This window comes from Pipistrellus kuhlii, unplaced genomic scaffold (genome assembly GCF_014108245.1).
Source record: "Pipistrellus kuhlii isolate mPipKuh1 unplaced genomic scaffold, mPipKuh1.p scaffold_m20_p_4, whole genome shotgun sequence".
Classification (NCBI taxonomy): Eukaryota; Metazoa; Chordata; class Mammalia; order Chiroptera; family Vespertilionidae; genus Pipistrellus; species Pipistrellus kuhlii.
Genome location: NW_023425540.1, coordinates 44874990 through 44902398, shown reverse-complemented (window position 1 = coordinate 44902398; position 27409 = coordinate 44874990). Strand labels below are relative to the sequence as shown.

Genomic DNA, 27409 nt, shown 5'->3' with positions numbered 1-27409 from the left:
CAATACATTTCAACTCTATGTGTAAATACTACTGCAATTAGTATAAAACATCTTGGCATTCCTTCTACTGCTAAAAGGGAAATCAATACAAACTCCAAATTCAAAGGAAAGACATTCATAAATTAAATAAAATCTGTAATAACTAGGAAAAATACTTAATATTACCTTTGTTACAAACCTACTTTTTCATTTTACATACACACACACACACACGCTAGAAGCATTGTTACGTTGACACAGAAATTCCAAAATGCTTAACTTAAAATATTTTGTACTGTAAGCATAAAAAGCCATCAAGACTAATCTCTTTACATCTGGTTCTATATCAGGAAAAGTGCATGATGGAGAGGAAGCTGTGTATAAGAAATTATCAATTACCTATTGTACTTTCCCCCAGTTCTAGTCCAGGAGAAGGATTTGTTAAAATCAGCTGAAATTTTTCATCTCCTTCTGGAATAGCATCATCAAGAATCATGATGTCAACATTTTTATACCGTTCTCCATGAGCAAAATGAAGAATCTGGTCAAGAAAGTAAAAGTAGATAGTATGATACTTAAATATACTCTGCATTTTTACAGAATGGAAAGAAATATCAATACAATATAGTTGTGAAAGTGAAATAAATGACTTAACAGGGGTTTTTGGCTTAATTTTAAAAAATTTAAATGGAAAATATTAAGTTTGGAAAGTAAAATTTGTGGAATAATAGAAGGAAGTAAATGTTTGGTTAAGCAATAAAAGGCATAAAGAAACAAAGTAAAATGTATTTTAAAACATTTTAAAATACAACATATGTGAAATACAACAGTTAAATTTTCAAGAAGCATAAGAAACACTCTGAGGTCACCTAATAATATAAATTCTATAACATGATAACACTTCAGTATTAAGTATTGCAATACAATAATGCATTAATAGAATACAGATTAATCTTTGGAATAGTATTGAAAATACAACTTATATGCTATTGTAAAACAGTGAAGAGAGCTATTCCACTTTGTGAAAGTCCTCCCCCCTAACTTACAATGGAAATATGTCATAGTTTATTAGTTTATATTAATTTATTTATAGAGGGCCTAAATCATTATCATTCTTAAGGAATTCACCATCGGGGTAAAGCTGTAATCCAGCCCCAGCTGTGCTTCCAAATTCTGGGCATACACGAACAAGGAAACGTGGCCCAGGGCCCCCTCACTCCTCTGGGCGATCAGTGTTAAACGTCCTTGGGTTTCATTAATTTCAAACCTGTAAGAAAAGGAATACAAGCATTTTCCTTATAACCTTTTATTGTATAAATAGTAAAGAATCTGGACCTCAGAAAAGGACTCCCTTCTGGCCTTGGGCTTACTTGCTATATTGCCATTCGATTTTGCCTCGAGCACCGTCATTGGCATCAATAATAATTTGTGCAGTCAAGCCCTCTGAATCTGAAAAAAAACATAGAAATGCACTTTAACATAAATTATTTTAAAAACTATTTTATATAGAATTGAAAGGTAGTCTCTTGAAGACTACATTAATTCCTAATTTAGAGGTATTGGAAACATTATTCAGAAGATGTTTAAGAAAATAAAGACATTAATGCTTATAACATCTGAATAAGAAAACTGCTAACAGGAGGCATTGACTTACTGAAATTTAATCAGCTGAGAAGAATTGGAAAGAGTAGAAAGAACAAAGAGAAAGAAATGGGGAGAGAGGGGCAAGAAGTACTGCAGAGAAAAATGTATGAGGGGAAAAGAGAGACAGACAGAGGTGGATACAAACAGAAGCTGAGACAGGTGGGAAAGATTAGGAGAAAGAAAGAGAGACTAACATTGAAGTATTATAAACTTCTCTTTACCCTTTTTATTTTGAATTCTGTCCACCCAGTCAGTATATTACCAATATCCATTATTCAGTTTTGAAATACTGAATAACACATCCTGTTATCGTTTAGTTTTGTTTTTTTGAATATGTTTGTTCTATACCTTTTTAAATTCCCAAGGTACTATCTTAATCTGGGGTAGTGTTGGTAGCTGACGAGTAGGGGAAGGGTTTGGAGAGTAATTCTCTCTGAGTGAAAAGAATACATTGTTGAGCAAATAATATAAAATCAGAATCTGTGCCCATCAGACTAGAGGCTGCAAAGCAGAATCCCAGCTCCACCATTTGCTAGCTGAGTGACTGTGGGCATGATACTTAGCTTCTCTTAGCGTCAGCTCACTCATCTGTAAAATGGGAAGGTAACAGGGAATAAAAGCACTAATATTCAAAAGCACTTAGAACAGGAGCATTAGAAAGCACTCAACAAAGGTTAAACTATTCAAATTACCTTTAATGTGAGTTTTAAAGAAATATGAATTATTTTGTTAGCTCTCTTAGTGTGAATGATAACTATCTCATAATAACTACTTGATATACATGGCCTAGTCTCTGGAGTCATTTATTCCTTTTGCAAAATAACTGAAATTTATCAAACAGTGGTATGTTGAAAACTGATGATTTCCTTTTGATATTTTAAAAGTTATTTTGTTGAGTTCAGAAATGAATGAGAAACTCCTGTTACCCAGGCCGCTGCTCTTGGCCATGCTTCTCTTTCTTTAACTCAGACTAAGTTCCCATCTGCCCAGGGCAACTTCTAACTAAAAAAAAAAAAAAAAAAAAAAAAAAAAAAAAAAGGAAGGCAGCCTACCACCCCCTACTGGGCTGTCATAACTACAAATTCCTGACAAATTTCCCAATATTAAATGTCCAAACCACAAACAGGTGTCTGTCTTTTAAAAATAAATAATCTACGTAAATTTTTACTGAGCTTCAAGTTTTACCTTTCAGTCTGTAATGATTTAAATGAGTTTTTTCTATGCATGAAAAGAAAGAGATAAGAGGTCAAAATAAATAAGAACACAACAAATTCAAAAACACTCTGATTAGCCTAAGATAATATAAAATCATTTGATAGTTTGGAGATCTAATGAAAACAGCAAAATAAATTTTTTAAAAGAAAAATGCCTTCCTAAGAACTAATTTAATTTTGAAGATTACAAATTAGGTTATAAAATGGTTGTAAGATGTAAAAAACATCACACAATAATTCTTAAATGTGTTTACAATGTCCAATAGTTAAACTGCAATAGTCTCTAAATTAAAATTAACCTAAAAACATAATTATTTTACCTATAGCTAATATCAACAAACATCACAAGGATTACTTCTGATTAAAAAACTAAGTCACTTTGCTTGCAGTGAGCAACAGAAACAAACAAAAATCCACCATACCTAGTCTAGGAGGAAATGAAGTCAAAGGAGCCAGAAGTTCAACGTAAGTTAAGTTCACGAGGAAGTATTCTTCCAGTTCTGGTATATCATCCTGCAGAAATGACACCCATTAAACTCCCTATAACTGTGTTCTCAAGGTAATCACCTCTGACAAGCTGTTTCTCAAATGATCTTATAAATATATATATTTATTAATATATATTAAGAATATATAAATATATTATTATATGAATTAATATAAATATATTAATATATTAAGAATATCTATAAGTATATATAAATATATATTTCTTAAATTGTATACAGAAAATATAAAAATTCTAACATAAATTAGAAAAGATTAACATGTCAAAAAAACATGGCAATTGGTATTTTAATTTGACACCAAAAGCAAAAACAACAAAAGCAAAAATAAGAAAGTGGAACTACACCAAACTAAAAAGCTTCTGTACAGCCAAGGAAGCTATCAACAAAATGAAAAGGCAATCTGTGGAACAGGAAAAATATTTACATATCATACATCTAACCTATGTAAAGAACTCACAAGCTCAATACCAAAAATCAAACAATCTGATTTAAAATGTGTGAAGAGTCGAAACCGGCTTGGCTCAGTGGATAGAGCGTCGGCCTGAGGACTAAAAGGTCCCAGGTTCGATTCTGGTCAAGGGCACGTACCTTGGTTGCAGGCACATCTCCAGTGGGGGGAGGGGAGGTACAAGAGGCAGCTGGTCGATATTTCTCTCTCATCAACGTTCCTAACTCTCTATCACTCTCAATTCCTCTCTGTGTAAAATCAATAAAATATATTTTAAAAAATAAAAATTATAATAAAATGTGTGAAGAAACTGAATAGACATTTTCCAAGGAAGGTACACAGTGGCTAACAGGTACATGAAAAGGTACTCAACATTACTAATCATCATGAAAATGCAAATGAAAATCACAATGAGATATCACCTAACATCTGTTAGAATGGGTATTATTATCAAAAAAATAAGAAGTGTTAGCAAGAATGTGGAGAAGGGACCCTTGTGCCCTATTGGTGGAAATATAAACTGGTATCAGCCACTATGCAAAATAATATGAGGTTCCTCAAAAAATTTCAAAAAAGAACAAACATATAATAAAGCAATTTCATACCTGGGTATATTTCCAAAGGAAAAAAAAACATGATATCAAAGAGATATATGCATCCCCATATTCATTGCAGCATTATTTACAATAAACAAGATATGAAAACAACCTAAGTATCTGTCAAGGAATAAATGGATGAAGATACACTACTACTACTACTACTACTATTGCACACACACACACACACACACACACACACACAGGAATATTATTCATCCACAAGAAAGATGTAAATCCTGCCATTTTTATCAAAAGAGATTGTGCTAAGTAAAATAAACTAGGCAGAGGAAGACAAATACTGACTAGTATCACTTAACTGTGGTATATTTAAAAAAAAAAAAAAAAAAGGAAAAGTCAAACTCATAGAAATAGAAGAGAAAACTGGTTGCCAAGGGGTTGGGTGGGATATGGAGAGACTGATCATAATCACTGCTAATCAAAGAGATTGACTATCAATTTGACCATAAGCATATTTTAAAAATCCTCACCCAAGGATATATTTTCAATTGATTTTAAGAGGGAGTGGAGGCAGGAGGCAATTTGGCTTATGGGGTGGTAGGAGACAGAGAGAAAATGAGAGAAACTTCGATGTCAAAGGCACATCAATTAGTTGCCTCCTGAACCTGCCCCAATCTAGCCGAGGATCAAACCTGCAACCCAGGTACGTGCCCTTGACTGGGAATTGAACTCATGACACTTCAGTGTGAGGGCTGATGCTCTAACCCCTGAGAACACAGGCCAGTAACCATATCACATTTTAAGCCATCAACCTCGCCAAGGTCTCTAAGTCCCTCTAATTTAACCAGTCCTAAAAATTAAGATGCAACATTGATTTGCTGATTCAATGACATCTTTAGAGTAACCAAAATGCTCCGTAAGGAAATTGTCTTTATCACAAGATGTTTCTGTAATAAAATACACAACTGCAGATCAGCCTACCCAGACAACAGCAGAAACCCCTATGTGGTACTTTTTTGTGTTTTGGGGTTTTTTTTAATCACAAAAGGAGATAAGCTGATTTAAAGGTTCCCGAATATTCTATCAATTTCTACTTTCTATGTGGTTATTTGGATTTAATACAGTAAAGCAAAAGAGTTTACCTCAAGTATAGTTATGTTGATGGCTGCTGCTGTTACCCCTTCTTCTAAAATCAGAAAGCCAACTACCGAGACAAAGTCAACATCTGGCTCAGCTAAGTTTCCTTCTGTCTGGTTCTTCAGACTCAATATTCCAGGAACTGTGGTATATGTGACATTAATGGCTCCTAGTTGAATTGAATGGGGAAAGATTTTATAATTAAACTTTTAATATAGTATCTCACTGGAAACTCTTTGGTTTATCTAAAGCCATCTTAGTGGTTTGTATTATTAACCCATCTCCTCACACCTTCCCATATCCTTGACCTTTACTCATGCAATGGCGCAGGGATGTCCCCCGGTGGGCAGGCAGACTGCCCTGCCTCTAGGCTCTAAGTGCGGCTGTGTGACCTGTTTTGGCTGACAGCACAAAATAAAGGGAAGAGGTGCTAGTTCTGAGCCTAGCCCTCTGGGGGCCTGGCATGTTTTTACTTGCTTCCTTGAACTTCTCCTGGTCCCGGGAGAAGAATGAGAGACATGTGGCATAGAACCATCCCAAGCCCAGCCTAAGTTAGTGGACTCACAGCCAACATTATTAGGATGCTGAGAGGTTATGTCTATTTGCTACATAGCATTTTTGTGACAACGCAAAATGACTTTAATCTTTCAAACATAAAGAAGTTATGAAGTCCTATCCTAAAATTAATAAATACGGGTGTTAATGCTTTTCCTGTCCCTTCTTTGTGTCAGCCATGGCCTTCACCCACACAAGAAGAAGGCTGAAAAAGCACCTGTCTGGAAGCCCCATTCACTCAGAGCAACACAAACCTAGAGACCCGAATTCTCTGTTGATGAAGAGCTGAATCGTTATGTCAGCCTCTTGCAGCAAAACAAATCTTGATGAAAGAGCAAAATTTAAAACGCCGTGTGGTTCATCGCTGGCTTCCACAGTCAGGACAGCCGCATATCCCTGAGCGTCAAGCAGAGCGACTCCGGCTGGGGGGACTCCTAAACACAAAAATTACAACAGTGACTCGGCATTAACTTCTAAGTACTTAAAAGGTAACCTCAGTCTCTGAAACATATTAAAGTAGACAGAAAGTGTTCCGTTTTGTTCATGTCCTTAATAGAAATCTTCAGGCTGAGTAAGAGAATCTGAATTTTAATCTTCTTTTTCTAGATAGCAAATCATGAATTTTTTTCACTTGACATATTATTGTCATTATTTGCTAGATTGGTCATCTGAATAACAGAAATTGAGTAGGAACTGAGGAATGTACATTCCTGAGATAACTTTCTCAAAATGACTGAATTTTAAATATACAAATACTGAGTCTAAATCCAAATTGGACTGCTAGTATAAAATTAATTGCATAAATTTTTTATTCCATAAGAAAATATTTAGCAAAATTTTTAGAGGTTGCTCCTGAGTATATAAAGATAATATATTCCCATTCTGAGCTGATGTTTTATGGATTTAATATTTTTAGGAACAGGTGATATATAAAGTAACATTAATTGTTAAGTTTATAGATAACTGTTACTTTTTTAAAAGAAACTAATATACTGGCAAAAAATTAAAATTGAATTCTCAATTACCTTGTGTCCTGACATCATACAGAATGACTTGGTAAACTTCTTTCTCCTCAGGAATGTTGTCATCCAACAAATGCACACATATTATTTTACTCAATGACCCCTATGTCAAACAGGAAGAAATTCATGCCCTTATTATCCGTAAACACAAAATATCTTCTACTTTTATTGGCCTTAAAAACTGTGCATTCAGCCCTGGCCAGGTTGTGCAGTGGTTGGAGAACCGTCTCATACACCAAAGGTTATGACTTTGATTCCCAATCAGAACACATGCCCAGGTTGCAGGTTTGATCCCTGGTCAATTTTTTTTTTATTTAATTTATATTTTTAAGCCACAGAGCATGTGGCTTAAATAAAAAGTGTTTGGATGCACAATTTTTTACAATCCTCACTTGAGAATATGTTTCCAGAGTGAGAGGAAGGGAGAAAAAGAGTGAGAAACATTGATATGAAGGAGAAATATCTATCTGTTTGGCCTATCTATCTGATCACCCTGCTTCTGTCTCAGGGCCTTGCTAGCAGCTGCAGCCACTGCTGATCAGCCCCGCCTCTCTCTCTCTGAGAGGTCAGCCGGTCAGCCCACTCACCTGCTGCACATATAGCCTGCCTGGCCTTTGGAGCCTTCCGTCGTTTTGGATGTTACGACTCTGACTCTTTAAATATAGATTTCTCAACAATCACCTTTTTCAAACTATCAGTCTCTAAATGACACCTCAAAAATATATTTTTAGTATTATCTTCATGCAATATCTTGTCAACAAGGCCATAAAAGACATATATTTTTACAGCTATATTTGTTGTTCCCAGGCATTTAAAATTCAAAGACAGAGAGGAGTAGGATGGGGGACAAACACTCAGTCTTCAGAATGATGCAGTTGACAATAATGGGAGGCCAGGAGAGCAGCAAGAGAACTTGTCTCAAATACAAAGTTGACCTTTTCTAATTCTTTAAAAGAGACCTACCAAACACGTAAGGAAAAACAAATCCATCCCTTACAAGTCTTAGAAATTCTTTATTCAAGGAATGTTCTTTCTTTAGTGTTCCAAGCAAGTAGCTCTCCCATCAACCTCCATTAATCCTTGCTTTACATTTAGGGGTGTCGAACTCAATCAGAGAAGGGGCCAAAATCTAAAATCCAGCCTAAATTGCGGGCCGAATGGTTTACTGAACAGTCATAAACTGTCATTGTGATGGAAACGCAGTGGAGTACAGTGATGACAGCGCGGTGCGGGCCACATTGCAAGGCCTGGCGGGACGGATTTGGCCCGCGGGCCTTGTGTTTGACACATGTGCTTTACATAATCAGAGTTTTCCTTTTTCTCAAACACACTGTTTTCTCTATACATGTTTGGTAAAGCTCTTCTTTGTGGTCTTACCTCAGAAAAGAAAAGTTGTCCAGTAAAGTTAGCAAAATTGAGTTCTAGATTTTGCCCAATAATTTTCCAGTTGACAGTAACATTTCCTCGACCAGGGGGTGTTCTTATCACTTGGAATTGCAAAATTTCTCCTGGAGTGAAATGTACAGGTAAATGCTTAATGGAAAAGGAATTTAACATTTGAACTCAACCAAACCCAAATCCCAAACATGCAACTATTACAGTACCTTTTTCAGAACATTACAAAGCTGTTCTGTTTTGGGTTTTCTTAAAGCTTTATACATGCTTATTGTTTATTAGCATGGGCATCTCATTTCTAAATAATTGTATTTAGTAGAACTTCAGGAAGTTCAATGTGTAAAAGTTACAAAAGCACATGCTATAATGGGAAACACAAACTTTTATACACTCCAAAACATGCACCAGAACATGAATGTTCTGTAAAGAAATTTCTCATGGTCAAAACTAACAATAGCACAAGTAAATTTCCCTTCATTTTTCAAAAGGACACAATTCCTTACACTGATATGCAATGTGATTTTACACAATGCATGCATAAAAATGCTTGCAAATACCTGAAAATCACATTTCTTTAAGTTTTAACTTACATATACCATCAATGATTATGTTTTATAAAAAGAAATACAAAGGAAAGGTGTCAAATCTGTACATCAGTCTCTGTAACTTCAACAAAGTTACAGTTTTCCTTCTTGGGTAACTGAGGTATTTTAGATACTTTCCATTCCTGGCTTTTGTCCTCATGTAATATTTTGTAAAATTGAAGAATATCACTATAGGCATTTCTTTTAATCTGCTGAAAGTGAAATGTAGTACTGCTGGGGGCCATGTGGCTTGCTGAAAATAGGCTCAATTCAAAAGCTTTGCCTGATGACAAACCCAAGTTAAAATATACTAACGAACTGTAGCACCAAAAATATGATTATTGTGAAAAAATAAGTGATGTTTTAAAGCTTTAAAAGAATACATCTGAATTTTATGGCATAGAAGTATAGTTGAAATCCATGCATATTCAATCCAAATAAGTAAATATAATTGATACTTTTTAAATGAGCAGAGAAAAAATAAAATAAAATATAAATATCCTTTACACATATTTTAATTGCCATATTTTTTTTAATTTCTGAAGATAAAAAACATTACTAATAGAAAGGTTTCTTAAAATATGGATTAATTCAGAAATTATATTAACTTCAATTACTAAGAAACAAAAATTAAATTTGTATACTGGATATAAGCATACTTATGTTTAGAACAACAAATGATTTGGGGAGAGTGGAGGATATTATAAGGCAAAAGAATCTGAAAAACTTCTAAATAAGATTCCTCAAACATTTGAATGTTCAATGTAAACATTTTTAAGTGTTTCAATACAAAATAATAAATTTAGTTGCCATCCCATTAGTAGACTATGTCCTATTTGTGTGTGTTTTTAACATATAGAGACTGCTAGTTAGGAAATCAAATTAGCAAAAGGTTCAGATTAACTGAAAGACTGTGTTTAAACAGTCATAATTGTCAGCATACTATTTATCATTTTTTATACTTGAATAACTTACTCACACAAACAAATACAGGCACTACTAAAGCCCTGGAATCTCTGTACAATATGCAGAATTTCTCATAGAGCAGGTTGGTATTGAACAAAGGAGGCTCATTAATGAAAGGCACAGATAGAGTCCTGGAGTCATTTTCACCGACACTGTTGTCTGGTGACACAAATAAAAAGGTTTACGGAGTCATGGTTTTCAATTTTTTTAAAAATCAAACAACCTAGTAATACTTCAAGAGGAAAATGATGAAAGCTTGATCAGTGCTAAAAATACAGTAAAATACAAGTGGCAAGAAACAAAATGTAGGTTAATAAATATCTATATTGAAGGGGTCTCTATAATCACAATAAATTTTTTAAATTATGGTTGCAAGATTATACATAGAGATTTAGGAATAAATATACATTATAAAGTAAAAATGAAAACAAAATTCTAAGGAGAGAAAAAAGTAAAATCCTCTATTAACTTAGTAAATGTAAAATACTCAAAGTATAAGACCTCTTAAATAATATCATCTTTGAAAATTTAACACATTACCATACAAGAAACTTGCAAGAAAACGTTGCAAGAAACACAATTTGCAGCATGATTCTCTCTCTCTCTCTCTCTCTCTCTCTCTCTCTCTCTCTCTCTCTCTCTCTCACACACACACACACACACACAGACACACACACACACACACACACACAAATAAAATATAAACATAGCATTCCTTGAACACATAACCTAACTATGTCAATAGCTTGAATAGTGTAAAATTTTTTCAAATAATCAAAATGAAGGTATTGATTCTGCCTCTTTAAGACAGAACCAGGAAACAGGTTCATTTACAATAAAATGCCTCCTGGGCAATATTACTAGAAAGTTACCTTCTACCTGGATGAGGAGTCAAAAAATTGTCTTTAAAAAAGAAAAAACTTAAAACAAGTGCTTAGTCTTATATAATGGAAAGGACAGAAGGTAGGTCTGGAGGAAAGATAAATTTTTTACATAACAAAAATGTTACCAAGTACTACACTGCCTTCTAGGTTTTGCCCATGAAAGACTAAGGGGAACTCTCCTCTACCAAATAATCTGACTACATCCAGACAAGAAATCTATGGAGTCCACCAAAAGTCAGTGATTCTCTAAAAGATATATCATATAGAATCTAGGCCTAGCCTAATACAGATAAGGAATCTATAACCTCTCTAATAAAAGAGAAACATGCAAATTGACCGCACCTTCGCTACACCCACAAGCCACGGCCACCAGCCAATCAGGGTGAGTATGCAAATCAACCCAACCAAGATGGCGGTTAATTTGCATATCCAGGCCAGAGGGAAGACTAAAGACAGTGTAGAAAGAAGCCAAGTTCTGTAGAGGGGAGCGAAACTGAGAAGAAGCAAGCAGGTGGGGCAGCAGCGAAGGAAGGGAAGCCAACGGGGCAGCGGAGACCACAGCAGGAAGCCTTATTGCAGGAATCTTCCTGCAAGGGACTTCTAGTATATATATATATATATATATATATATGAAGAAGTAATATGCAAATTAGGGCATCACGACCAGCTCAGGAGGCTATATCACGACTGACTCAAGAGGAGCTGTGCACACAGACAGGCAGGAGGGGACTGCGTGGCTGGGGGCGGGCCAGAGCGGAGACACGACACCTGCTCCGAGACACCCCAACCCAAGAGGACACACACCAGTAGGGCCTCTGCACGTGAGCTGCAGAGGACACAACTTTTCTGACCATTCATTAGCTAAGCTCCCTGTACGCTGCCACACACGGTGTTCTTGGTAACTTGGGTAATAAGAATCCAAGAAGTTGATCTAAGGTTTTTCCACCTCACTCCTGGAAGAAAAAAATGAAGGTCCACTGCTAGAGGAGCTAAGAAATGTCATATCCTGCCCTAGCTGGTTTGGCTCAGTGGACAGAGCCTTGGCCTGCAGACCAGGGGGTCCAGGTTCAATTCTGATTAAGATCATGTAGCTAGATTACAGGCTCCACCCTGGCTGAAGCCCAAGTCAGGGCTCATGCAGGAGGCAACCAATCGAACTGTCTCTTTCACAATGATGTTTCTCTCTGTCTTCCCCTCTCTCTTCCCTGCTCTCTAAACATCAATGGGAACATATCCTCAGTTGTCATTTTTTCGTGGTGAAGGGACTGGAGTCCATGTTGATGAAAACACCTTGGCAGCTGCGGCAACCAGCAGTGGCAGTAGCAGCAGCAGCTGGGTGATGGGGGTGGCACCTTCCCCTGATCAGTCCCAACACCTCCCGCAGAGGGAGGCCAGACTGAGGCTTAGGTCCGATCCCCCCCGGGGTGTGGGCCTAAGCCATCAGTAGGACATCCCCTGAGGACACCCAGTCTGTTCAATGGGGTTAGGCTAGGCTGAGAGATCCCCCTACCCCCAGTGCATGAATTTCATGCACCAGGACTCTAGTAGGAATATAAAATGCACACAGAGGGAGGCCCACACTACCTGGTGGTGGCGCTGCAACAGGTGGGCTCCCAGACTGTTAGAGGGCATAGGCCAGGCTGAGGGGACACCTCCCGCCCCCCACCGAGTGCATGAAGTTTGTGCACCAGGCCTCTACTCTTATATAAGAGACTTGACCATACATGGATTTTTATATTTTCAGTGGTCCTCTAACCCAGTGTTTCCCAACCTTCTCTCATGATGAGAATCACCTGGTGGAGTTGTTAAAACACAGATTCCTGAATCCCAACTAAGAAGTGCTAAACTAGAATTTTTGGGAACATATAGGTAAAATTGCATACCTAACTTAGTGCTCTGTATATAAAATCTGTCTTAGAGCACTAGTTAAGTATACAATTTTACCTATATGTTCCCAAAAATTCTAGTTTAGCACTTCTTAGTTGGGATTCAGGAATCTGTGTTTTAACAACTCCAATGGTGATTCTCATCATGAGAGAAGGTTGGGAAACACTGCCTAACCAACCCCCATGCTTACTGAGGAACAACTAGATAGCTGATCTATATTTTTAAAAATTACATTTCTTATTCAAATCCTTTCCTATGAAAGATTCATAGAATCTTTGAGAAAAGTAAAAAAAAATTAAACACACTGAATGTAACATGAGGTTATGATACTACTAAGTTGGGTGACTGAGTGAAGCATCTCACACAGATTTATAAAGAGCACATTCTTACATAGTTTGCAACCACAGTAAAAATCTGTTGTCCCATATTTCTAAATTCTTCCCATTACATTTGAAAGAAAGTAATATTTACTACTAGACATTTGTTCAATTGCTTTAGGACAAAAATGTAGAAAAAGCATTCTTCAGAATTCAGTACATTGTTAAACTCTAAAGCAATTCCTCCCCATGAATTTAAAATGCACTCCAGAGCCAGAAATTCAGTATAGTCCATGTTTTAAATCTAATCACATAAATGAAACTCCAATTCAAGGCCAAAGCAAGGTTAACATTGTTAACATCCCATTTTTACCCCATTTCTTTAGCAGTTAACTTTGAAGAATCACCATCAAGTTTTCACTAATTCACTTTGCTACCCTTATGCTTGGTATACTTTTCTCTGTGCAATTTAATGGCAATATAAAGAATACATACACAAAATACTAAGTTCTTGAAATAGTGCATATAGTGTCTTTGAAAAAGAAAACCAATTCAGACTCTAGGAAAAAGGTTTAGGAACAAAGGAAAAGAAAAATAAGTTTAAAAAATAGAAATTCCTCCCGATTTATGTTTAGAAAATATATTTCAAAAAATCTAGCACTCATGTAAATGGTAAAAGCAATTCAGTGTTTTATTTCCTGAACCAAACTCATGCTCATAGATTAATGTGCAACAGCAGATTTTTAACCAGCAACAACACACTTGGACCACTTGTTTTAATCAACAATCCCTTTGTCCTCTTTGCAGATATTTAGCTGTTGGCAGCTAAAAAACCACACTCTGATTTTCAGATTAAGTTCATCCAGGTGAAGGACAACACAGGTGCCAGTGTCAGTGGGAAAACTGAGGTTCCTTCAGAACCCTCCAAAGCACCCACCATCCTCTCTGCCCACATGCTCAGAGGATGCACTTTCATGCCCCTAGCTGCTTTACAATTAAAATACCTTTGAAGTGATACTGGTCTTCCAAATTCTTTGGTATCCTTAAAAGAAATGCTATCATGTTGAAAATTACATCCTTAGTCTAGCTCTAAGTCTTCCCCTAAATCTAATCCTTCCTGGACCTGATCTTATTTATACCTTCCATACCACTGACTTTCATTATCTTCCACATTATTTTCTTTCTTGTATTTCTTCAACAAGACAAAAACTAATCCAAAATACTCCTCTTTAATTCATTTTTTCCAATTTTTTTCTCCTTTCCTTGCTCTCAGTGGCCAATAAACAGACTACTTCCTAGAGTAGTGCTTCTCACAATGCAGTGGAGAGCAAGAGGTTTTTGTTTATTTTTCTTGTTTTGTTTGCCTGATCTACCCCTTGTGGACTAACATTTTTGTGAAACACAATAAAATGAAGGGCTAGATTAAATAGCAAAACAAAAGCAAAAACAAAAACACATAAACAAGCCCATAGATATCACTTTTGAGTATCACAGCAAAATGAAGTTGTTCTACATAAGTTTCTAGAAAAGGTGATTTCAGTTCCTGAACTTATCTTGTCAGAAACTAGTAGAGGCACTTTGTGAACAGGCATTGGCTTGAGGACCACACTTTGAGAAGCACTGCTTGAAGGCTTCTGCAGCTTTTTATCATCCTTAGCTATCTGCTCCTTATCCCAAGTTCTCTTTTAAAACCTCATGGTTGTTAATGTTTCCCCTAGCATATTTGGGGATCTAATCTCACTTGTTGCACATGTTAGTATGAGACATACTGATTAGTTATTCTGATAATTAATGAAAACACTCTTAACGTGGTTTCTTCCCACCTCTTTTGGAGAACTTTCTCTCTTTCTCAGATCTTTTCTTTCCTAGCACCTTAGCCTGGTATTCCATATGGCTCTATCCTTGACTATTTGCTTTTCTTTCTCTAGCCATAAAGATTTTATTAATTTTTCTGATTTCAACTATTATCTTTAAATATCCAATTTCCATGTGTAACCTAGATGGAGTCAGGTTCTCTCACCAGTTTCCTTCTCTTACACGGACATTTTATTTTAAATTAATTATTCTTCCAAGTCAAACCACTTGAAATATTTTCTCAAAGTTCCTACATTGTCAAGTTCTGCAGCAGATTTAAGTTCAAGCAAAACGAAGTCTCTTCTCATAAACTGCCCTGTGGCACGGCCTCTGGATTCAGATAGCACTGGGTATAAGCTCCTCCATTAATAACTGTGCTATTTAGTCTCTAAAATTCAGTTTCTTTATGTAAAAATATGCTGCATACCATTATCTGTATTGTTATAATTAAGTGAAATAATGGATGTGAAAATTCTGGCACACAGAAAATACTCAATAAATGTTATTACTATTATCATAGTTATTAAGATTAACTTTTCCTATGGTGGCTTTCTACTTGCATTATGTTACAAATAATTTTTGATGATCTGCCTTTAGTTAAATGTATGGCTGTTTAATAGTCACTTCCAGTCACCACTGCTTTGAAAACATGATATTCTAGGCCATCAATCAAAGGAAATAGTGCTGGAAATGGCTAAGGCATTTGCATCGATAAATTAAACATACAAGTTGGGAGTACAGTAATGTGAACGGTAACACACACTAAAATTCACTTTGTTTCCAGCACAGCAACTAACTAGCTGTATGACCTTGTCAAGTCATTCTTTCACTGTCTCAATTTTCTCATCTGTAAAATATAAGTCCAAATGCATGATCAATATCCTTTCCATTCCTTATCTTTTTGAGATACTATTTTTTTTTTTTTCTAAATAGGAACTACAATGAAACACAGGCTATAAATACAAGTTTTATCTCAAACAGGCTTATTCAAAACCCAAAAACATTGCCATCATCTTTTAAACAAAACAATAGCCTATACAGGGTGGGACAAAAATTGATTTACATTTGTTCATATGGAAAATAATACAATAATTAACAAATAATAATGCAAAAATAAACTGTTTCATGTACTCAAAAGTATAAATCTACCTTTGCCCCACCCTATATATGCAACACCTTACAAATAATGTAAAATATTAAGAATTCAAAAAAATTGTTTAAGAAGAAGATGAACATTTTATAAATATTTTCTAGTTTGGCACTTTGTTCATAAAATATATAAACACAATATAAAGCCAAGGCTAACATTCTCACTGATTACAAACCACCATTTGTTTTGAACAGAAAGCTGATGTTTCACTGCTTAACATGGGCAGCTACCACTGAGCATGTATATACTTGCCAGGAGCAATGCTAAGCACTTTATATTTACTAGCTCACTTAATCCTCACAAAGAAACCTATAAGTGATATTTGCTACCATTTAACAGATGAGAAAGCTGAGCATGCTTGGTCTGACTAACTTCCTTAAAGTCACGCAAGTGGGGACTGGTGAGCTAGAAGACAATATTAATCTTCTAAATGTAGTTAAACAGTTCACTGTACAGCCCTCTCCCACATAAGTTCCATGCACACAAGCATACATAACCTTACAAAATAAAGAAAGATGATTTACTATCTGAAAAGGGATTTACTATCGGGGAAAGGGAGGGAGGAAGAGACTGAACATAAACCGTGCACCTATGGATGAGGACAATGGGGGATGGGGAGGGGGCGGAGGGTGGGGTGGGAAACTGGTGGAGGGGGGAAGAAATGAGGAACCTTTGTAATATGAACAATAAAGATTGATTTAAAAAAATAAAAAATAAAAATAAAAATAAAGAAAGGATAAAACATATCAGAAACATTACAAGACTAAACAAAAACTGACATCCATGGAAAAAAGAATGAATGTGCTCCACACAAAAAGGAACCCACCTTCATGACCTATGACAGATCTGGAAGCTGTCTGAAAGCTGACAATTCCCGCCACGTTGTCATTAGCCAGAATGGTCACTCGCACCGTGTCGGAGCTGGGCAAAATTCTGCTTCCGCCTTCCGTGTACACTAAGCTCACTATGATGCTTTCATCGTCCTCTGGCTCGGAATCGTCCAAGATGGTTAAAATGGCTATCTTTTTGGTTTCACCTATAAAAAAATTAATTCAAAGCAATACTAATTTATAAAATGCCATTACTTCATATGATAACTTGGCAGTTACTAAAGCTACTGGGGGGGAGAGGGGGGAATCTAACTTTAAATTTTCACCTTCACTCCTTTCTTATAAATTTTCATTATTTCCTTTGAAATAAGGAGAAAATTACCAATTACCAACCTGTGCCCATCAACCCAACAGGCATGTCATATTCCATTATTCTCAAAATAATTTACTAGAAAAAAAGACATTATAGAAATGTTTTATACTATTTTAAAATTTACTGTAAAACAGATGCCAATTAGATATTTCAAAGAGTTATGATACATGTATCATGACTCCCCCAGTTACTATTTCCAAAAAAATTTCGCAAAAAGTTAAATAATAAAAGGTGCAATGAACTGCTCTAACATATGTAATTGTGAGTGTTTATTTCATTCATTTTTTCTGTATACAGTGAGGTTTTGATGAGTACATGCCACTTTTTCAAGTGGAATCTATTATTGCCCAAATCCGGATTTAAACAATGCTCTCGGTAAAAATACCTTTCCCCCACGCAAAGTATTAGCCACGTGTTTGGTTGTAGTTTTCCTTAAAAAAAATTTAGAGCTTTCCTTAGACTTGCTTACTTATCTGTATCACGTATAAAGGAGTAAAACTCACACTTCTCCTAAAACCCTTCTTTGTTTAATAGACTAAAAGAATGCATATGTACATCCATGTCAGTCTTCATGTGTCATGTCAACCAACTTGCATTTTTTCAGATCCACACTAGGCTTGTACATATTAACATTACCATAAAAATTAAATACGATAACTTTAGGACACACTGCAACCCATTTATTATAGAACCACCACTCACCTTCAGCAAAAGTCAGAATGTCTCCAGCACCTATAAAGTCTAAACCTTCAGTAGCGGTTCCACCAACAACCCGCCACTCGACTGTCACCTGGCCTAGGCTGCCCCCCGTCCTGTGGATCATCAGCTCCACTGTGGTCTGGGGCTTCTCCTGGACTTCCACGTACAAGCCGTCTCCGGAGGTGTTGGGACTAATACTGTACATCGTGAACACCCCGAAGGCGTCGCCGTTTAACGCTATGACAACGGTAGACGTGTTTGGCTGTCCTATGGTTGGCTGGTTTTCAAAGCTGGCTGTGATGTTCATGAGGTGGACTTCAACAAGAGAAATCAGGAAGCTCTCATCCATCTCTGGGATGTCATCCACAAGAATACAAACTGTCAGATTTGCAAATTCATCGCCTTCCCGCATGATGACCCATTGCCTTGTCACAGGCTCATAGTCACTGCCAGCCACGGCCTGACCGCTAAAAAGAGAGGCTACCCTGGTCATGTTTTTCCTGTAGGTCCAGAAGTCTGAGTGGTTAACATTCGGACTGACCCAGGATGTCATCCAGAAACACTGGGGGCCCTCGGAGGCGCTGAGAAATGAAAACGCTGAGCACGCGTGCTCTTTGAGGCACAAAGTGGCACAAGTGTGCTGGGGTTCCCCCATGGCAGAGACATTCACCCACGTTCTCCAAAGTGGGTCGGGGACCCCCTGCATTGGCGATTCATAGTAGGACAGTAAATCTTGTCCTTCCTCCACTGCAAGAGCCACTACATCAATATCGGAAGTACTGTAGAACAGCAAGAGCTGGCCAAAGCGCCCGCCGCTAAAACGTGGAGTGACAATTAAAAGACACATTAAGCACCAAAGCAATCTGTGGATTACATATAGAAAAGAACTACTAATTGCAGTTTTCACTTTTTAAGTGTACGTATAATGTCGCTGTACAAATACAACCAGGCCTCTATTACGTTTGTCTTTCAATGTTTTACTTTCTCATGTAAGGTAACCTTGCTAGTTTTTGAGGAAACAAAATATTTACCAAGCTATGAAAATACCTTGTAAGATATGCAAGTCATATCCATTTTTAAATTAACAAACAGAAATAGAAAATTAATTTTCATTACTAGATTTCTCTGAAACAAAGTAACGATAACAGCAGGAATACATTTTGAGGGAATATAATTATTTGCCATAAGGTCCTCAAGTCCTATATTTTCTATTTTCTAAAGGAATTCAGTGAACTCTAAACTCCCTCATGAAAGAAATGCAAGGGGGGGAAAAAAGAACTTGAAAATTAACTACTTCACATATGAATGTTCTTTAATTTAGAAGCTACTTGTACTTAAGTTCTAACTAAAACAAGTAACAGGTTAAAGCAACAAATTTTTAGAGTTAGAAATGATGTATCTATTTCACTAATAACAGGTATGATAAATATAAAGAGCTCTTTATATTATTAGGCATCAATCATTTACTAAATTATAATTTATATTGAATTAAAAAACAAACTGCAAAAGATCCTTTCCCATCACCTCCCCACCCCAGATGCAAGTCACCATCTCATAATAATACCTTCTCCTGACAGTTATGTTAGCACAGGAACTTCTCTCCAGAGGCTCTTGAACACGGTAAACCGACTGAACAAAGGCTACTGTACCATAAGGATTATCATTGGCAGGAATAATAATATTTGCCACTCGATCTAACCCAATAGTACCTCCACCAGAGGCATCAGTTAGTTGCACTTGGATAACCTAAAAATACAGTGAAAACTTCCTTAACAGAAACCTAGTTCTGAAATTAGAATAAAAATAATTCAAGGGAAACAATTAAACATATCCATACAAGTATAAGAACAAAGTGAAATATAATATAAATGTATTTTAAAAAATATCCCATTACATTTATAAACCCAAGATGTAACAGAATAATCTATCATGAACTTTTAATAATACAGCATGGCTATACATTTAAAAATGGACTATTTAGCCAAAACCGGTTTGGCTCAGTGGTAGAGCATCAGTCTGTGGACTGAAAGGTCCCAGGTTCGATTCCGGCCAAGGGCATGTACATTGGTTGCAGGCACATCCCCAGTAGGGGGTGTGCAAGAGGTGGCTGGTAGATGTTTCTCTCTCATCGACGTTTCTAGCTCTCTATCTCTCTCCCTTCCTCCTCTCTGTAAAATATCAATAAAATATATCTTAAAAATAAATTTTAAAAAATAATAATGGGCTATTTAAAGTTCCTTAATATTTAGTTATATAATTTTGTGAATCAATTTTGAGATTCCTGATTATGTTTACCACTTTAATAATAGACTTTTAGTCCTATACCTTTTTTATTTAGGGAAAATAGTACATATGTTTCATGAAGTCAATATATTATGCTTTATTTTCCACATTCACTTAAATGAAAATTTTCTGACAAAATTTAAAAGAAAAAAATAACATCACAATACCATCTATATTTAGAGAGAAGAGAAATGTTTTAAAGATATTAACTATCTTTAGGAATGAATAATGATACAATTACTACCACTCAAATGAAATTTTATGAACTAAAAAAAATTGACAGAATTAAAGAATAAATGCTATTGAATTCAATTTTATGAGATCTGGGCTTTAATAATACTTGAATTTTATAAAATAAAAGCATCCTTAGCCAATATATGGCATGGATGAACCAACTTTCCCCCTGAGACTCTACTTTTATTTGCTACTTTGCTAATTCATCATGAAAAATAAACATCAGGCAGCTATATCTAGCAAGGCATTTGTCACATAGTAAATTCTCAAAATTGTTGATGTATAAATTAATGAACAAGTGAAAAAATCAAAATCTAATTTAAGCTCAAAGGGAGTATGGATATAAACAAATTAAGAATTTATATGAAACAACGTAGCAAAAATTATGATAAATGTATTATATATCTAATCCCTTAACCAAAATGTTGAAAAATACAGTCCATAAAAACATCTTACACTAGTAAACTGGTATGTGCATAAGACCTACTTCTAGAATATTCCTTGTTTTGTTATCTGTAAGGACCACTTTCATACTACCATACTTTGAACATTCTTGCAGAAATAACTTATTTGACATCCTCTATAAATGTCACAACAACAGCATCTGTTCTAGTCACTACAAGACAAGTGTCACTCTAAACTAGGCATCCTCTCACCTCTTCAATCTCCGGAACGTCGTCAGCCAGGACCTCTAACAACAAGGTTTGAATGGTTTCCCCAGGGGCAAAGGTCACATTACCTGAGACAACTCGCAGGTCGCCAGTAGCAAGCTGTCCATTAATGGTGGCAACCCACTGAATAGTAACATTGCCGAGTGTCCCAGAATTTCGAATTATTGGCAGGTTTACCTTCACTGAATTAAACTCAGGTTCCTCTACAATAAGTTTAGTAATCTGGAAACCTGAAGGGCAGAGCAGAGTTGGTTTCACATACAAAATGAAACTGAATTACACAGATCTAAACAATCGCTGTCCTCTGGTCACGTTTCCCCCCTTATGCAATCTAAGTAGCTAACCCCCATCCAATCGGAGTAACATGCTGTGATACAAAGTGGCTGGGCCACCAAGACTTCAAAATGATTTTTCACTATGACAGAAGCAGAAATCACAAATCCAAATGCCCACAGGGGTCAGGCATACACCAGTTGTGAGTGAGGAGTATCTAATGAATTCGTTGGCTAACTGCCCAGTGCAAGCCTGGTCCGAAGGGACAGTGGCTATATGGCTCCCATGACTAATTGCTAGGCAGGAGAAGGGGCTGAATGTTACCAGACTTTCCTACCAAACCAGAAAGCCCAGATATCCAAATTTTTGTGTAATCTGTAGAAATTAATTTTTTAAAGAATATCTAAGATTCACAAAACACATCTAGGAGCCAGATATAATGTAAAAGGTTCTAAAGCTCTGCATAAATGTGGAAGTCACAATTTGTTAACCACTAACCACTGCCAGTGAGTGTAAAAGATGCTGTTTATATCAGTATTAACAAGTTAAAAAGAGGACATGGTCAAATCAATTGTTCATCCCTAAAAACTAAGAAATGTATGATCTATGCAGACAAGTAAAAGAGATACAGACTAATCTGGTTACCGAATAATCCATAGGGGTCATCAGAGGCCTCAATGATAATGATTGCCTCTGTTAACGCCCCTAGTCTGGCTCCTCCTGTCGTTTCATTCAGCAGTTGCACAAGAAAAGATTCTTCCAGCTCAGGGTAAATGTCATCAATGATATATATTGGCACTGCTTTACTGGTTTCCCCTTCTAGCAAGACCACATCTGATGAAGCTATACTATAATCTTCACCTACAGAGACAAAAAGCAAAATGCCAAGGCTTATTCCACAATATAATAAACATGCCACATACTATGGGAATCTATGATGTATCAAATTTTACGGATATACTTGGAAAGACTTTTCTGAGAAGATTTACTAGATTTATTCTAAACAAGAAGACTTTACCTGTCTTGCTAAAAAAAAAAAAAAAAAAAAAAAAAGGCGGGGGTGGAGTTGAGGATTTGATATCACAAAATAATGAAAAAGATTTCCTAAGGATGTTTGAGTCCACATGTTCATTTTTAGAAAGATGTGTGCATAATTTGTATTGTTTTTCGTGTGTGTGTGTGTGTGTGTGTGTGTGTATGTGTGTATAGAATTCCCCCAAAATTGTATACACACATTTTGAATAATTATAAAGGCAATGTTTATTAAAATACAGTTCATTTTCAAAACTGAACTATCAGCTGTTAAAGTGTTTATATATCTTTGGAACAATCTGTATATAAATGATATATAGATATGGATAGATAGCCATAAGTCATTTATAACCAAAAGATAGCCCTTTATCTACAAAATAAAAGTGTATATAATATTTTTAAAACAAAGAACAAGACTAGAATTCTAATCTCACTGGGGAAATAAATTATACTGTAGCACTGATATGGGCATGTCAATATCAGCAATGTTAAACCTGGAAATTAAGGACCTTCTATAAAGTTGGATTGAAATTTGCTATTGTGTAACTGCCCAGGATGACTTTGTTTCTGGTCCAGCAGAGGCTGGGGAAAGGAGAGAGGCTTCCTATGGAGCCTGAGGGCAAAGTTCCTAAAATATAAACACACAAAGACACACACACACACACACACACACACACACACACACACCACCTGGGGAACTGAGCCTGGTTTATCATCTTTTCAAGCAAGTCTCATATCCAGGTAATTTATTTCAAAAAATCAAGCCTGCTATCCTATCCATTCACACTCATGTTCCTTTGAGTGCATACTAGACAAAAACCAATTGAATTGCTCTTTGGCAACTCTCCCTCTAGGTAACTGCACCATCCAAGAAGGCAGTCTCCTAATGTTTGCATTTGGCAATGAAATCGCTTTGCTTATACATAAAATAGTTAATGGTAACCATTGTCTCTTCCATGTTCTTAATAAATAAGGAAACAAGCAAGAAAAAGGGTCGAGAAACAAAATTATGGCCAAGTACTATGGTCACATGGCTGCACGTTTTATCTTGCATTCATTCTTAGGTATCATTTACATGAGTCCCTTTCAAAAAACTAAAAGGTACACAGAGAAAACCTAACCATGCTTTCCTTCATGTCTTTTAATTGGTTTGTGCATATTTTGGTCATCTGAGCTTTTACATTCATATACAATTCACTAGTAGTTTCCATAAATTCTACAAAATCAGTGTCATAAATATGTGATGAAAGATATGGATTTGTTCCTTTAAAAAGATGCAGGAATATTGCTGTTTTCTGACTGATTTTTCTAACTACATCTTTGAGGTTCGTTAATCAAGGATAAAATTTCCCTCTAAAATACTTCACTGCTCCTTAGACGTCTTTCTCACCAGCTATTGCAGTTATTGGCACAGCTTTAAACTTCACAGAAACATCTGCAAATGCTCCTCCTGTTCTAGTCACATTGATAATGGGTCCAACGTGATTTTCTGACACTCGAACAAGTGGAGCTGAGAGCTGAAGAATTCCAAAGGCATCATCATTGGCATTGATAATTAGGTGAGCAATGGTTTCTACCTTAGGTCCCAGGCGTGGAGAATTGGGAACTGAAAAAGAGAAGAGAATCTATCAAAAATTCTAAGAACTAGTCAAAAGTCATTAAGCCTCAGCAAGATCCCATCAACCAAATGGGATGATAACTTAGTGTTTTCTCTCTATGAAATATTACTACAGTATGAATTAGTACTAATATATACATTGTAGATACAAAAATAAACACAAAGTCCCTACTCTTATAGCTTTATAGTCTATTGAAGATTTTTATTATATCAATAGAATTCTTAGACAACAAATAATTAGCCTACAGGCAAAATTTAATAAGTATTAGAAATTTGTCAAAAAGCAAAAAGAATCAGAGTATAATAAATCATCACTTTGTATATATTACAAGAGATAATAATGAAACCTATAGAACTATAATCTTTTAAATTGGTTACCAGCATTCCATAAATTTAAAACAAACAAACAAACAAAAAAACAGCATTTCAGTTACAAAATTGAGTAGGAAAGTAATTTAACTCCATGACCTTGAAGACCAGCTGCAGCCAATCATCACACTCTAAATACTGTGTCTCTGCCTCAACTTTCCTCCCTCACAAACCTGTTCCTTTCTACCCCTTCTTAGTTAACTCAACTACCTTATCTGGAAAAAGCATTTCAATACTACCCCAATGCTGCTATAAAAGAGTTTGTGCAATAAGCTCTTTGCTTATGTTCCACTGATTATCAAGAGAGCAAAGCTTATTTTGAAAGCATTTGGGACTTTCCAAAAACTAACCCTCATACAGAGGTACAATTCCAACCAGAACCCTTCCCAAAACAATATAAAAAGCAGTCTTTTAACACAAACAAAGCATCTAAAACTTTTACTAGAACTAAAGAATTTTGAGATCATATTTAATTTTTTGTATTCTTTCTATAGAGTTTATATTTAGAATATCTCGAACAATGATGGTATTTGGAAATATGTGATAATGTATAAAATTCAACATTTTCAGACAAATTAACACCACCATTTAATTTCAACTATATAGGCCCAGGTCATACTAAATTATATCATAAAGTCACAACTAGAAATCAGTATAATATAATTAAACTCAGCTAAATTAGAAAAGAATTGCAGAGACAGAGAGTTGTAGCAACAAATGACATTTTTTTGAGGGTATACTATTTGCCTGACATTGTTCTAAGCACATTTTTTATATCAAGTCATTTAATCCCCAGGACATCTCTAAGTGGTCAGTAATATTGTCACAATTTACAGATGAGGAATCAGAGAGACAAAGATGGGGAGGAAGTGACCTGTAGGGTTTGTCTAATCTCTTATATACAACTAGAGTCCCCTTACAGGAAGATTCCAGCAATAGGGCTTCCTGCTGCGGTCTCCACTGCCCCTCCTTCCCCTCCCTTCCCTCCCTTCTTCACAGCCCTGCTGACTTATCTCCCTTCTCCCCACCCCGCCTGCTTCCCTTCCTTCGCTGCTGCCCTACTTGCTTGCTTCTCCGCAGCTTCACTCCCTTCTGTAACACTTGGCTTCTTTCTAGCTGTCTTCAGTCTTCGCTCTGGCCTGGATGTGCAAATTAACCACCATCTTGGTTGGGTTGATTTGCATACTCGCCCTGGTTGGCTGGTGGGCATGGCTTATGGGTGTGGCTAAGGTACGGTCAATTTACATGTTTCTCTTTTATTAGAGAGGATTACTCATCAAACCTCTCCTGAAACTTGATTATACTCAGAGTAGATTAATACAGATCCTAACAGGTTCTATACTGATTCTGCCTATTAAAATCTGAATCAATATCACACAGATGTGCCCTTAATTGTTCTTTAATTATTTCACATATGGCTTATGACTATCCTGAACTGCCCCAAGTATGCTGTATGATTCCAGGGATACATCGAGCATAAAATACATCATTTGTTTCTCCCAGCCCATAACTCATTGACATTCTACATGTACCACCTTATTATTAATAATTATTCACATATATCGAATGCTTACCATGTGCCAGACACTGCATTCATTTTCACATATGTTATCATATTTAAGTTAATATTTCTGTATTGCCCATAAGGACACGGAGGCTAAAAATGATTATGTCCAATTTTATTATTATAGTTGAAACATAAGTTATCTGACACCAGTACCCACAGCTTTCAGACACTGGTATATGGAGTATTCTCTCCTTGTTTTATTTCTATCTCACTTAAAAACGGTGTGTTCCATGAAAACCAGGCTTTATTAAATAATTATTACTTAATAAGACTCATTGCTTTTTACTTCAATTTATTTGTTATTTTAACTGATTCTAAATCTTGCTGAGAAAAAAAAAAGTATTGTGTGAGAATTTTAACTTTAAGTGTTATCTAAAAATGTAATGTTAGCAGTTATCCTATAAAGTAAATTACCTTCTAACCCTGAGCTACAATTACAACATTGTGGGCAAGAATGTTGCTTACTATACATTATATTCATCGAAATGTTACAGTAAGGTCAAGAAATTTACTTGTAAGAACCATCATCTATGTGGCATCGCATGCTCAACAGGAGATCTTGGAATCTGACTCTTTGGACTATGTACTTTCAGTCTCCTTAAAAAGGTTTTGTTTTCATATAAATATTGTCCTAAAACTGATAATAAATTGATCTTAAATTAATATAGAAATATTTTTGCCTTTACTTCTTCCCTTATTCCAGAAAATCTAGATTCTTTTCACCTTTTTAAAGTTTTATGTCCACATAGAAAATGTGACTAATGAACAAGCTATACCACAGGAACTGCTTTCAGTTCCATCTGCTCAGGCCCAGCTCTCCATCCCTACCTGCACCACCCCTCTGCCTCTATTGCTGCCTCTGCGGAAGGAGCCTTGGCGCCGGAAGGCCTGCATAGCCGCCTCTCCCACGCCACCTCTGCAAAAGGGGTGGTGGCGGCGGCAGTATCTCCTCTCCTCTCCGCAGCAGCACCGCCTCCTCCCCGCCGCCTGCCTCTCCCGCGCTGTGCTGCCCCACCTCTCCACGCCCCTCACAGGCAGCCTCTGTGGCTTTGTCCAGATCAATGTCTGGAAGACATCTGGTTTAATTAGTATTTATTTTACGCTTTTATTAGAATAGATAGTACTAGAGGTCAGCTACACTGGATTACATAGACTTCTAAAACTTTAGGCTTGGAATGTAACAGACTTTTAAAACATAATTTCATGTTTTCAAGTGTCCCATTTCCATTTACCTACAAGTAAACTAAGATGGTGCTTTCAAATTTAGAGCTTAATATTTTTATAGACTTTCTACTATACCAAATTCTTAACTTTGGTTTTAGAATTATTATTTCTAATAATAATAATAATCATACACT

General features: G+C 36.1%; 1 protein-coding gene across 1 annotated transcript in view; it reads right to left on the bottom strand.

The window, feature by feature from the left end:
• The window catches only part of ADGRV1 (adhesion G protein-coupled receptor V1), a 423988-nt gene that overhangs the window by 317725 nt on the left and 78854 nt on the right, over positions 1-27409 (bottom strand). Inside the window, exons 30-43 of the mRNA XM_045571582.1 lie at positions 23888-24103; positions 22111-22326; positions 21178-21422; positions 19569-19750; positions 18008-18819; positions 16929-17138; positions 8443-8573; positions 7069-7168; positions 6298-6477; positions 5494-5657; positions 3260-3350; positions 1350-1428; positions 1108-1246; positions 379-520 (exon numbers count right to left, since the gene is read on the bottom strand). Coding sequence (XP_045427538.1) covers positions 379-520; positions 1108-1246; positions 1350-1428; positions 3260-3350; positions 5494-5657; positions 6298-6477; positions 7069-7168; positions 8443-8573; positions 16929-17138; positions 18008-18819; positions 19569-19750; positions 21178-21422; positions 22111-22326; positions 23888-24103 — 2907 coding nt within the window. The remainder of the gene's footprint in view (positions 1-378; positions 521-1107; positions 1247-1349; positions 1429-3259; positions 3351-5493; positions 5658-6297; positions 6478-7068; positions 7169-8442; positions 8574-16928; positions 17139-18007; positions 18820-19568; positions 19751-21177; positions 21423-22110; positions 22327-23887; positions 24104-27409) is intronic.